Source organism: Quercus robur, chromosome 9 (assembly GCF_932294415.1).
Source record: "Quercus robur chromosome 9, dhQueRobu3.1, whole genome shotgun sequence".
Lineage (NCBI taxonomy): Eukaryota > Viridiplantae > Streptophyta > Magnoliopsida > Fagales > Fagaceae > Quercus > Quercus robur.
In genome coordinates this window covers 2411581-2425694 of record NC_065542.1, presented here as the reverse complement: position 1 = coordinate 2425694, position 14114 = coordinate 2411581, and the positions used below count along the sequence as shown (strand labels likewise).

At 37.0% G+C, this 14114-nt stretch overlaps 1 protein-coding gene across 4 annotated transcripts in view; it reads left to right on the top strand.

The window, feature by feature from the left end:
* The first annotated feature begins 7524 nt into the window (after positions 1–7524).
* The window catches only part of LOC126699303 (TMV resistance protein N-like), a 21517-nt gene continuing 14927 nt past the window's right edge, over positions 7525–14114 (top strand). For 3 of the 4 annotated variants that reach the window (XM_050397034.1, XM_050397035.1, XM_050397032.1), the window contains exons 1-5: positions 7525–7701; positions 7809–8316; positions 10982–12074; positions 12905–13189; positions 13351–14082. In XM_050397034.1, coding sequence (XP_050252991.1) covers positions 7835–8316; positions 10982–12074; positions 12905–13189; positions 13351–14082 — 2592 coding nt within the window. In that variant the 5' untranslated portion in view covers positions 7525–7701; positions 7809–7834. The remainder of the gene's footprint in view (positions 7702–7808; positions 8317–10981; positions 12075–12904; positions 13190–13350; positions 14083–14114) is intronic. The other variant, XM_050397033.1, reaches the window with a different exon arrangement.

Genomic DNA, 14114 nt, shown 5'->3' with positions numbered 1-14114 from the left:
GGTGGGGCCTAGCTGGATGGACCCTATAGTGCTATTCCTTAAGGAAGATATCTTACCCGTGGAGAAGTTAGAAGCTGACAAGGTGCGAAGGAAGGCTCCTCGGTTTTGGTTGTCCAAGGATCAAAAATTGTACAAACGCTCTTTCTTTGGGCCGTACTTGTTGTGTATACACCCTAAGGCATCAAAGCTACTTTTGGAGGATTTACATGAAGGGATTTGTGGAAGTCATACAGGAGGTAGATCCTTGTCTCATAGAGCCCTTACACAGGGATACTGGTGGCTGAATATGCAGAAGGAAGCACAAGATTATGTGAAGAAGTGTGACCAGTGCTAAAGATTTGCCCCAAATATTTATCAACCAGAAGGGATCCTTAATACTCTGTCCAGCCCTTGGCCCTTTACTTAATGGGGTTTGGATATAGTTGGACCTTTCCCTAAGGCAATGGGGAATAAGAGATATTTACTAGTCGACACGAATTACTTCACTAAGTGGGTTGAAGCTGAATTATTGGCAAATATTAGAGACATGGATGCCAAAAGATTTGTTTAAAAAAACATTGTCACTCGGTTTGGGATCCCTCATACACTCATCTTGGACAATGGACTTTAGTTTGATAGCAAAGCCTTTAGGAGGTATTGTCATGACCTGGGAATTGCGAATAGGTATTCCACCCCGAGTTACCTACAGGGGAATTGACAGGCTGAGGTTGTTAATAAGGTCATAGTGGGTGGACTCAAGACAATGTTAGATGATGCAAAGGGAAAATGGATAGAAGAGCTGCCACACGTCCTTTGGACATATCATATCACACCTCGTAGATCAACAGGAAAGACACCTTTTTCAATGACTTATGGAGTCGAGACTGTTATTCCTCTAGAGACTGGATTACCAACACTAAGAATGAGTTCTTTCATTTCGAGCATCAATGATAGGCTGTTAGGAAAAAGTCTAGACTTAATTGAAAAGCGAAGAGAACATATCATGGTCCAACTGGCGTATTATCAACACAAGCTCAAGTAAGGGTATGATGCCAATGTCGAGCTAAGGCCACTGGCACCTAAAGACTTGGTATTAAGAAAGATTTTAGGTATTGCCAAGAACCCAGCTTTGGGAAAGTTAGGGCCTAGTTGGGAAGGGCCATATCGCATCACTTCAGTGGCTAGAATAGGTGCATATTATCTTGAGGATCTAGAGGGAAACGTTGTACCACGCCCTTGGAATGTAAGCAACCTGAGAAGGTATTATTATTAATGAAAGATTTCTTTACCATATTTTGGTTTATCACGTTATGTGTCACACGTTCTACTACTTATTTGAATATCAAACAGAACCTTGGTCATGCCTGGTTTCCCAGACCACATACCTAAGGTAAATTGATATATTAAGTTATCTTTCTAAGTATTAAACAGAACCATAGTCATGCCTGGCTCCCCAGACCACATGCTTTGGATAAATTAATACTTAATGACATCTTTCTAAGTGTTAAACAGAATCTTAATCATGCCTGGTCTTTTGGACTGCATACTTTGGGTAAATTAACACTTCAGTTCGTTTTACTAAGTATTAAACACAACCATAGTCATACCTGGCTCCCTAGACCAAATGCTTTGGGTGAATTAATACTTAATAAAATCTTTATAAGTGTTAAACAAAACCTTAATCATGCCTGGTCTCTCGGACCACATATTTTGGGTAAATTAACACTTTAGTTCATTTCACTAATTGTTAAACAGAACCTCAGTCATACCTGGTCTCTCGGACCACATACTTTGGGTAAATTAACACTTTAGTTCGTTTCACTAAGTGTTAAACAGAACCTCAGTCGTGCCTAGTCTCTTGGACCATATACTTTAGGTAAATTAACACTTCAATTCATTTAACTAAGTGTTAAACAGAATCTCAGTCATGTTTGGCCCCTTGAACCACATACTTTGGGTAGATTAATATTTCAGTTCATTTCACTAAGTGTTAAGCAGAGCCCTAGTCATGTGGGACTCCTCGGATCACTGCCTTAGATAAGTTAATATCCTTGATTATTTGCCTAAGTGTTGAACAAAACCAGGGCTATGTCAAGTCTCTCAGATCTTCTTCTACTAAGTGTTTTGCTCATCTCTATGAGGATGAGCCTTCCCTGTGAATGGCCCAGTGCTTAATGTAAACATGTGATCATTTTCTTTATTATTTATACGTGTTTAATTTATCTGAATTAGTAGTAATGCATTATTGTTAGCTTTTGTTGAAGTTTGGGTGGCAACAATCTACTATTGTTAACAACCTTATTAGTCCAAAGTCTCATTAGAGGACAAAACAATAACTACATCAATTAGAGAGTAAAGGTTATAGGGAAAAAGAAAGATTCATGAAATAAAAAGTAAAGTCTTTTCATTGATCAAAAGGAAGGTACATTATAAACAGTGGTGAACTGCCATAACCAAAAAAAAAAAAGGGTACAAAGAAGTAAAGTAAAAAGCTCCTATAACTATGCCTTGGCACGGGGAGGGTCCTCCTTGGGGTCATCTGTTTTGGGTTTAGACTTGGCTCCCTTGGCCTTGGAGACCACATCCATGATTGTGAGAGCATCCTCGGTGTCCTTGGCCTTGGTCGGAGGTCTGACCTCCTTACCCTTACCTTGATCCTCGGGCTGAGGACCCTCTTGGACGGCCTCCTTACCCTTGGCCACCTCAGTCCCCTGGCTTTGGTCGTCAGTCTTGCCAGCTCCTTTTGAGACTTCAATAAGGGGAAGAGGGGCCTAGGTGGTGAAGGGCTGCTCAGGAAGGGGAAGAGCAAGAGTAGCAGGAGAAGGAAGCATCACTGGAATCTCTTGGATGTCTTCTAGATAAAATATGTTCTCAACGCTCCTCCACTCGGAGGTAGTAGGGACTCATGCTCGGCTAAGCGCTTTTGTCCATACCTCTTTGCAATAGTCCCTACACACCTCCGCCAACTCATCCGCTAGCCGTATCTCCGTTTCTTGCACCCCACGTTCGTAGGATGCCATCTCCGCAGCCTCAGAAACTTCCTTGCCCACCCGAGCTACCTCCTTAGCCTTTTCCAGCTCGGCCTTAAGATCCAAGACCAGCTGTCTCTAGGTGTCCAGCTCTATCTTAGTAAGATGAAGCTTTTTATGCTAGTCCTCGACATTCTTCAAACCCGCCTCGGCACTCAGACGTGCCCTTTCCTCAGCAACCAGCTTGCTGGCAAGCTCCTTGTTTTTTTGTTCAGATGCGCCCAAAGCCCTGTTGGCCTCGGCACGGAGGTTAGCCTCGACCCTGGCTTCGTTCCCAGTGTCATTGACTCATTCCTCCGCCACAGAAACTTCCTGGATAGCTTGCACATAAGTAACAAAGGAGTATGCTAGAAACAAAACAAAAGAGCAGGAAAGGAAACGAGTAAAGTGTGCCTAGGGGCTTACCATGGCCAGGTCCCTCTTCAGGGACAGGAAAAGCTCTGGCTGCCTTACTTTCTTCAAGGCATCCATGTCCTTGGGAAGCAAAAGAGGGCGCTCCAAAGCCTCGGCCACATGATAGGCATGGCCTCTCTGGAATTCCCTAATAGAGGAGTTCCAGGGTAATGTCGCGCCATCCAATTCCAACTTGGGGTTCCAAGTTGAATGGCGTACATTGATCGAGTGCTCGGCCTCCCTGCTCTCCACCGAAGATTCCTGCGCTCTATCTCTGGTTATTTTTTACTGTTTCGGATCCTTCGGTGGGGCAATCTCCCTCTCCTCGATGTCCTTCTCTTTCCTTTTCTTCTTTTGCAATTTTGGATTAGGGAGCAGGCCGAGCGGGGAAGGAAGAGGGGGAGGGGGGGAGATTGGGGGGAAGCCGAGTCTTTAAGGTCTCCTTAGATGATGACCCCTTGTTCCTCCCGGCAAGGATATCTTTCAAGCCTTTCCTTAGGTTCAAGGCCATGTCTTCCTCCTCCTTGGAGCTGGGGTCTACGCGGGCGATTATGAGTTTGGGGGAACGAGTTGCAGTGGCTTTATCAAGCTCGTCCTCAGAGTCTGAGATCTCAACGGGCTTTTCTTGCACCTTTCATTTTTCCTCGAGGTGAAATTGATCTATCTCAGCCTCTAGGGATAGGCGAAAGGAAGCAGTCTCTTCCCTCGAGGTTGCTGCTTCAGGGAGAGCACGATGGAGAGGAAGTTTGACTGGAGGAAGGTCTTCTTGAGCTAGAAAACTGGGCACGAAGACGTCTATCCGGCGGAGTCTAGGATAACCTGCCCTTATTGTTTAGCCCACGTCTTGGAATTGATTTGACAAGGGCTCGAAGTCAAGTATTAAGTGGATGGCTCGTAGTTGCATGTATTCACTCACGAATATCTCAGACCTCAGCACCTTGTTGAGACTGGCGACATTAACAAGGCTAAGTTTGGGAGCAACGTGCCTTTTATCTGCAAAAATAGTCGATGAGGAAATCATGGTCAGACCAATAAGACCCATTACCAAAGGAAAACGAAATATTAAAAGAAAACGTGGCAAAACTAAAAGAACTAAATCTTGTGCCAAGGGACCTAAACTTAGGGTACCCCACTTGGCTCTCCCTCTCGAGATGGGTAGTGAAGACCGTCATGCCATTCCCCAGAGGTGATTAAGTAGTCATCTTTCATGCCCTTGTTGGACTTAGGAAGACATGATACAAGCCTAACAATGTTGGACTGGGATTTGAGGTAATATCCCACGTTGACGAGGGAATGACACTCGTACATGTGGATGTCGTCATGCCATGTGAGTCTCAAGCCCATCTGCTCATTGAGAGCATCTACGCTACCTAAAACTTTAAATAGGTTGGGAGCACATTGGTGGAGATACAACCTATGGTTGATTAGGCAGTCTCGGGTCACCCTACCCATGGGAAGCGTCATTCCTTATTCTATGAAAGCGATCATAGGAATGACAACCTCCCCTTTTATTCTATCTATAACTATTCGGTCTGAGGCAAAATACCACAGGGCTATTCCCTGCAGAATGTGGTACTTAGTCCTGAAGCCCTCCATACTGGCCGGAGAATCTACAAGGTACTTGAACCTACCCATTTAGGCAAGCTAAAGGGATGCGAAAGAAGTTTTCAAAGAAAGGAAACAAAGAATAGAGGGTCGAGGAGATTGGCCGAGGAGAAAAGAGCTTAAAGAAGTAGAAACTTACGAGAATAAGCACGGGTGTTGATTTCTGAAACTTTAGAAGATTTAAAGATTTTTTAAGAAAATGACATGGAAGATTTGGAAATTTGGGAAGCCTTGAAGGTTTGAGAGTTCAGGATTTTTGGAGAGCTTGAAGACTTGAAAAATGAGGAAAAATGATTCCCCCAAGCGCCTTATATAAGAGGCAAAATCGAGTGGGAGTTATCCCGCTCAAAATTCGTGTAGAGATGCCAGCCATGGGATCTACATCTCACTGTAGGATACGGGGAACATAGCGCTGCCTGGAGCATTTAATGAGACATCGCGGGCTCCGAAGTGTCAGAGGCAGTTATGGGACACGCGAAGCGACATTCTCACGTGTGGAAATCAAAGGAACATGTGGGATTTGTTACTCAAATATCAAAACCCCATTTTTCTCCTCGGATGGGAGGAGAAAACCGGAATTTTGAGGGGCTTTTAGGGGTAATGGGCGCAAAAATATATGTTGGGCCTTGGCCTTGTTCGAGGAGGTCAGTGGTCTGAAGATAGATCAATGGTAAGGTAGACGTAAGACTTTGAACTCCATAAGCCAGCTATGACTACAGAGGCAGGCCGAGGAGGAGTATCTTCTTAGCTAAACGAAAAATGGGGTCTGAAGGTGTGTCTTATTATCCAAAGTGATATTCCAGGAAATTCTGTTGATAAGGATATGCATTGTGAACGTACAGGACAAAATGAGAGTTGAGAAATATTTAGGGGAAAGCTACTACCATCGCATTAAATGCTCTGTAGCTAACTCTCTGGCTGCATTAATATGGAGAAGACTCTTGAACAGTACTGCCTTGGCTACCCCAACTCACAGAGGGCCTGAGAGGGTGTCCAATGGAACAAGTACTCAAGTAATGGCTTGGACGATCAACAAGTGGAGGGCAAAAATCATCTAAAGGGAGCTATATAATGCAAGAGACCCTCCCTGGAGAGGGGATCGAGAAATTGAGAAAGAAATACTGTAGAACTCCAGAATTGAACTTGTTATTAAACTTGAGAACCAATATATAAGAACTGATCTCCTTGGATTGTGCCTAGGACAATTTTATTTAGAATAAGCCAGTCTATCTTCATTTGCTAGTCATCTGAATCCACTTTATTTGTTGTCTGATTCATTAAAACCCAGTTTTTCAACTTACTCTTTACAAATTCATTGTATTGGACTTTTTGAGCCTAAGTTCATTTATCCTTTGGGTTTGGGACTCAAATTGCGCCTATACAATAAATATAATGTTATTCAATTACATAGCATGACTTAGATAATTTGGTGTGACTATATATTTTATTTTGACTATTCTTCTTCTCATCTTATTTTTTATAAATTTAGCTAATCTGGGTCTCTCCTAAAAAAAGGTGACTACTCTCTCTCGATTATTTATTCCTTCTTGCAACTTTACTTTATGTTCATGAATCATTATATTTTTTTTATAACACTATTTTGGGTTAATACGATTTTATAGTGTGTATTTTAGTTCTCCTTCACAAGCTTCTCTCTTCCTCTTATAACTTTTGTTTGACATAATGCTTAATTATTTTGAATGTGAAAATTTTAATTTATATCAAAATACAATCTTGCTATGTGTTTGAATGTGCCTATCAACTATTTGAGTAATATCTGGTGTAATTTTGTAAGAAATTTTAACTTTTAATTATTATAATAACCTTCTTTATGAAATAAGAAATTTGAATAATATATTTGAAAATTAAAGAGTTTAGTTGTAAAAAAAAGGAAAATATAATGTACCATAATATAATTTAAAAAATTATGGACTACCTCAAAAAGAAATAATATCAATCAAACACACCTGCAATATTAAATGATATACATACATACATACATACATACATATAGATGCCAAATATTTTTAGAATTTTATTTTTAATTTTTAGAGCACAAATTATATTCCAAAATTTTTTAAAAATAAATTATACATTATATAACAATTGCAAAGTAGTTATGTATTGATTTGTGATGAGTAATTATGTTATGAAAATGTTGTGGACATTTCATTTCTTGAAAAAAAAAAAAAAAGTTTATATAAAAAAAAACACAAGTCAACTCGACCTCGACTGACTTGTAACCTGATTAACCCGTTTGTCACGTATAGGCAAATGGGATGAACATAGCGCTACAAGTAGTACATGGGGGAATAATTGATTGACGATTCCCCCACTTTCTCTTTCTCTGTTTCTATTCTACCAACAAAACGAGGAGAAATTTCCTCGAAAGCAACTGTAAAGCTCTGTTTATATATCATTAAAAAAATAAATACTTTAATGGGTGCTTCATAGCTGGTCACCACCATCACGAAATTACTGCCCTCTTGCCTAAAAAGAAAAATGCAGACTTGCTGACTTTATTTTTTGGAGGAATGACTGACTTGTTGACTTGACTTAAATAACAGGATGTGAAATTGTGGATGCATTACTCCGATCAGCTATTCGTCTTCCCTCTGTCTGTCTCTCTCTTATACAAAGAACACTTTCCATTCATTTACTGAATCCAGCTTTGTTTCAAGAGGGTTTTCGATCTGTAAGTTCTCTCATTTTTCACTCTTTTATTTCTTTCCTTTCACTTCATCTCTTCTTCTCCAGTTTGAACTTTGAATGTATATGTGTTTTGTTATCTATATATTTTAGTTCAAAGTATATTTCCTACGGATTCCATGAGCACTCAAGGAGGGTCAACGTTATCACTGTCTTCTTCTTTGACACCCCGGTGGAAACACGATGTGTTTCTCAGTTTTAAAGGCGAGGACACCCGTAATAGTTTTACGGACCATTTATATACTGCTTTGAAACAGAAGGGCATTTTGACCTTTAAGTATGATGAGAAAATTGAGAGAGGAAAAGCTATTTCACGAGAGATCCTGGAAGCAATAGAAGAATCGAGGTTTTCAATTGTCATTCTCTCAAAAAACTATGCGTCTTCGATATGGTGCTTGGATGAGCTTGTTCAAATCATTAGATGCAGTAAAGAGAGGGGAGTGACAGTTCTGCCGGTTTTTTATGATGTGGATCCATCTGATGTACGGAGACAGAGGGGAACTTTCTCAATTCCTTTTGCTGTATATATGGAGAAGATTGAAATGTGGAGAGCTGCTTTGACTGAAGTGGCGAATCTGTCTGGTTGGCTTGTTCAAGATGGGTAATTTCCTATTAAATTTATTTTATGTTGATATTTAAACAACAAATTTTCTTTCATATATCTTGAAGTATATAGAATAGCATAATATGAATGCATTAATTGAAATATTAAAACACTTACATTAGTTTTTATTGGCTCAAATATTGTTTCCGTTAAATAAAATCCTTAAGGTGCATTTTGACCATTTTATTTACAAACCAATCAGTTTTTTTTTTGGTTGATAATTCGATAGGTTACAACAGGGAGGGGAGATTTGGACTCTGGATGTTATGGAAACACCAGGAGTTGCCAAATAGTTGAGCTATAAGGCTCTTGGAGCAAAATTAAAACATTAATATAATTTCAAGAGGTATAGCTTCAAGGAGTTTATAATTGATATTAGTATGCTGAAATAAAAATTCAAAGAACACTTCCCTTAAAAGAAAATGGAAAAACTTGGCTTTGATCCAGTGCACATGAGCACTAGACCCTTTCTTTGCACAAAAAAAAAAAAAAAAAAAAAAAAACCATTTGGTTCTTTTTTTTCTTCCTCTATCTTCAACAATGAAAATCCCATTCCAGGTATTATAAAGCATTTAAGTTTTGGATGTCAAGTTTGCTTAATCTGCTAATAATATTTTGGGACAAAAATCCTCTATCCTAGTTTCCGTGTTCCATTTTATACTACATTAATTATAGTATCTTATGTGTCTATAATTATTTTCCTTTTAAATTTTGGTTACTTTAGAAGAGGGAAAGAAGATAAAAATGTGGTTGGTGAAACATAAAGTGGAACCCATAGAGTGGGAAAAATATTTTTAGTCTTTAATACTGAAGATACCTCAAAACTATAGTGTTGTTAAAAGCAATCTTAGGTGTGCTTAAAGCTCGAAGCGCAAAGCCCCAAGGTCTGAGCACTTTGTTTGGCCAAAACAAAGCTCATTTAATGAAGCACACTTTAGGTTTGCTTTTATGGTACTTTTTGAAGAAGCCAAAGCATGCCTAGGCGCCCTTTTTTATTTTATTGCTAAAAATATATATGAATCCTCAAAATTAATTGTTTAATCTTGATAGAAATGATGTGGACCAATGATTTACTATACAACCACTATTCTTAAGGTGTTGTGTTACACACAATTTTTTATTATTTACATGTCAAAAGATATGAACAAGATTAATTTACTGTTTTTGTGCTTTTTGTCTGATTTTTAAATGAATGTTGATTGAAGTTGAACCATATACATCATTTGATCATAACTATTATGGTTATGTATTTTTATAAAGTACAAGAGAATTATATAAATTTTATTTTTAAACTTCCTACAACAAGATTATTATGATATTGTCCATTGATCTTTTCAAAAAAAAAAAGATATTGTCCATTGATAATTGTTTTCAATTAAATATTATTATTAATTTTTGAAATAACTTAAGTAAAATTTGAACTAACAAACATTATACAATTGCACTTACCTAATAGGTAAAATATTCAAATTTTGACCTTTTATATATATATTTTATTATATGTTACCAAAATTTCTGTTAAACGTTATTAAATATTATATCCTCTCTAATAACCTTTAATAGAAATATTAAATATTAGATATTATATTGTGAAGAGCCTCGTAGCTCAACTAGATGGCAAAAAATGTTATTAGATATATTTTACTTCAATTAAGCGTGTACTTGTGCTTTGCACCTAGGCTTCAAGAGGCTTATGCACTTAACTGTGCTTGAGCCTTTTACAAACTCATAATAAATGTCAATAAATTATGAATTAGATTTTGGATTTAGTGGCTTAATATCATATCTAACCTAAGCAATGGTATTGGATGATGGCACTTTCTTTCCTCTCCTGATATTTTTGCAGCTGCTAGTATCCGCTGCTTCTCTCCCTCTTTTGTTTATTTATTTATTTTTGGGTTCTATGATTTGGAAGGCCCACATGTCTTGGGCAAGAATGAAAATTGTCCATTATATAAGTAATTAACAAAATTTGATGGATTTTTGTTAGTAAATATATAATCATACAAAGTAGCTAGAAATTTTTGTTGGGGGAACTTATGATACTAATTTATTAACTTATACAAACTTCCATAAACATACACAAACACAGACATTTATACACACAACTTAGTATCCTCCATATTGAATCTTTGAAGTTTTCATTTTTAATATAAGTTACCAAATTGTCTACCAAAGTGCATAAAAAAAATTTCAATTAAACTAATGAAGTATTCAAATATATGAATGATCTAAAACTTTAATAGATACAAGAACACATTTTACAATAAAAAATGAATGTGAGGAAAAAAAAACATTCTCTATAACTATTAGTCCAATTGGACGATTTTTTTAAGATCATCATTGGACTAACTCAAATATTTGGGGGGGCCAAGTCCCATTTTTGTAGACTAATAATTAAAATGTTAAATATTTATATGTAGTATAAAAATATTTTTGGGAAGGGGGGGGGGGGGGGGATGGCGCCCCCCACTCATACATGTAGCTTTGCCCCTACATACAATTCTTATATGGGTAATTCTATCATTCTATCCACGTGACCTGAGCTAATGAGTTCATATTTGTTTGACCAAGGAGTTTATCCCCTTATATTTTTCTTTGTCCCCAAGGTTTTACGATTGGTTTAGACCATCACTTAATTATTGTTCTATCATCTTCACAGGCATGTGTCAGAATTAATCCAAAGCATTGTGGAACTCATCTCACAAAATCTGAGTTCGAGTTTTTCCAGCATTACCAATGACTTGGTAGGAATAGATTCTTTAGTGGAAGAATTGATCACTTCATATTTAGATCTTGGGAACAATGTTTGCATGATTGGGGTTTGTGGTATGGGGGGATCTGGAAAGACAACTCTGGCTAGAGTTGTCTATGGAAAGTTTCGTGGTTATTTTGAAGGTTCTTCCTTTATTGCTAATGTTAGGGAATATTCAAAAAAAATTGATTTGCTTCAATTACAGCAGCTACTTCTAGCAGATATTTTGGAGGAAAGAAATATAGATATAAGGAATGTTTATCACGGAGTTGACATGATCAAGAGAAGGCTATGTCATAAAAAGGTTCTAATTGTTCTGGATGATGTTAATAAATTGGATCAACTAGAAAACTTGGCTGGAGAGTGTGGCTGGTTTGGATTGAAGAGTTTGATCATCATAACGACTAGAGATGAACATTTGTTGGTCCAACATGGAGTGCATAAAATATATAAACCTAATGCATTAAGCAGTGATGATTCTTTAAAACTCTTTTGTTTGAAAGCCTTCAAAAATGAGCAACCCAAAGAAGGTTATATGCAGCTCTCCCAAGATGTTGTTCACTATGCTAATGGCCATCCATTAGCTCTTGTAACTTTTGGTTCCTTTTTGTTTGGAAGAACAATGGATGTTTGGCAAAGTGCATTGGACAGATTTAAAAAAATTCCTAAAAGGGAAATATTTGACACACTTAAAGTAAGTTATGATGGCCTAGAGGAAATGTGGAAGGATATATTTCTAGATGTTGCATGTTTCTTTAGAGGGAAGATGAAAGATCAAGTAATAGAGATATTAGAGACCTGTGGTTTTGATGCAAGAATTGGAATACAAGTTCTCATGGATAAATCTCTTCTAACCCTAGAAAATGGCGCATTGCAAATGCATGATCTATTACAAGAAATGGGTATGGAAATTGTTCGTCAAGAATCACGTGAAGAGCCTGGGAAGCGTAGTAGGTTGTGGCTTCGTAAGGATTTATTTCATGTATTGATGAACAATACGGTAAGAACATTGGCAAAACAACATTTTATTTCAAGGAAAATATTGAATAGATACACAACATAATTTTGTTCAAAAAATTATTTTTTTAAGAAAAAAATATAATGCAATATATATGTAGTTACATTAGTACTTAAGTCATGAAATATAGAATACAAAATTTCAATATAATGCAATATATATGTAGTTACAGAAGTACTTAAGTCATAAAATATAGAATACCAAATTTCATTTAGCGTGCGGTTGCCTACAACTTATATTTGTTTTGTTTTGTTTAGTTTCTTTTTCTCTCAGTTTTAAAAAAAAAATAATAATAATTATTTTTAAATAATCTAATTTTTTATTGTTTCCAAACACACTCGCAATTTCATGTCAATATGCTTACTATTTCTTTTATTTAAAAAATATAATGCAGCTGTCACTTTTCTTTTCTACTGAATTCATCTTTCATAATTTCTTACGTTTTGAAAACATTATGTGATTGTGACATTGTTTATATATTTTAATTGTAGAATTGCATCCTTTCTAATTGCAGTGTTGGATTCTCAAGTGAAATGACACTTCTAATATATAAATAAAAGCTCAATTTCTCAACCTTCACCTTCTTGGTGCAGTGTTGGATTCTCAAGTGAAATGACACTTCTAATATATAAATAAAAGCTCAATTTCTCAACCTTCACCTTCTTGGATTTAACAATGGTCAAGTGGAAGTTATATATGTGGAAAACTCAGTATATATATTATTTGCCTTGTCTGACACTATAAAACTGAAAAGTTCTAGCATTCTGAACTTTTGTTGTGCAATTTACCGATCCTTTGCTTTTGATTCTTAGGCAACAAAAGCAATTCAAGCCATAGTTCTAGAGTTTGGAGGGGATGGGGCATATCGGCACATTGAATCCTATTCTGAAGTTTTTTCAAGGATGTGTAATCTTAGATTGCTTATAATTGATAACGTGCACATACCAAATGGCCTCAATCATCTTTCTAATGAATTAAGACTTCTTGAATGGCATGGTTATTCTTCAAAATGTTTGCCATCCAGATTCCAATCAAAAGAGCTTGTTGAACTTAAACTGCAGTTTAGCAAAATTGAATATCTTTGGAGAGGCGAAAAGGTGATTTTGTTCTTCTATCTGTCTTTTTATTACTTATTATTTATCTTTTCTTTAGGAGTGGCTTGAATACAATGCCTTCGTTTTAATATTTTAAAATTTTTCTGATTAAAAAGAATTCAATGTTTGATAGTATCTAATTATCCTCTTTTTTGGTTGAACAGTATTTAGACAAGTTAAAATTCATCGACCTTGAACATTCCATAAACCTTATGAGGACACCTGACTTCTCAGGGGTTCCAAGACTTGAGAAACTATGTCTAAGAGGTTGCATAAATTTGGTTGAGATCCACCCATCTATTGGACAACTCAGTAAGCTTACTGTTTTAAATTTGGAATTCTGCCAATCTCTTATCAATCTTCCAAGCAGCATGGATGGTTTAAGGTCTCTTGAAGTACTCATTCTTTTGGGATGCTCAAAACTTGCCAAACTACCAGAGAACTTGGGGAAAATTGAATGTTTAAAGGAACTTGATTTGACTGGAGCTGCTATTCGGGAAGTTCCCTCTTCCATTAGTTTCTTGATATGTTGTGGATGTGAAAAGCAATTTTTTAAGTCGAGGCTTGATAGTGTTTTCAGCGTTCGCTTGTTAAAATATTTAGCACTATCTACAAACAACCTTGTCTTTGCCTTGCCTGCAAGCATCAGTCAACTTCCGAAATTGGAAGCTCTTAATTTGGGCAACTGCATACAACTTCACTCATTGCCAGATCTTCCATCAAATGTAAGATATATAAATGCTAAAGGTTGTTCTTCCCTAGAAGCATCACCAGCATTGCTCAGTATGAGCAATTTGTCGCAACCATCAATTTCATTTTTTAATTGCTGCAAGCTGGTTGAGTATAAAGAGGGCAGTGATGGTCTGGCATTTGCAATGTTGAAACGTTACCTACAGGTAATCTGCCCTCTCTCTCTCTCCCTCTCTCC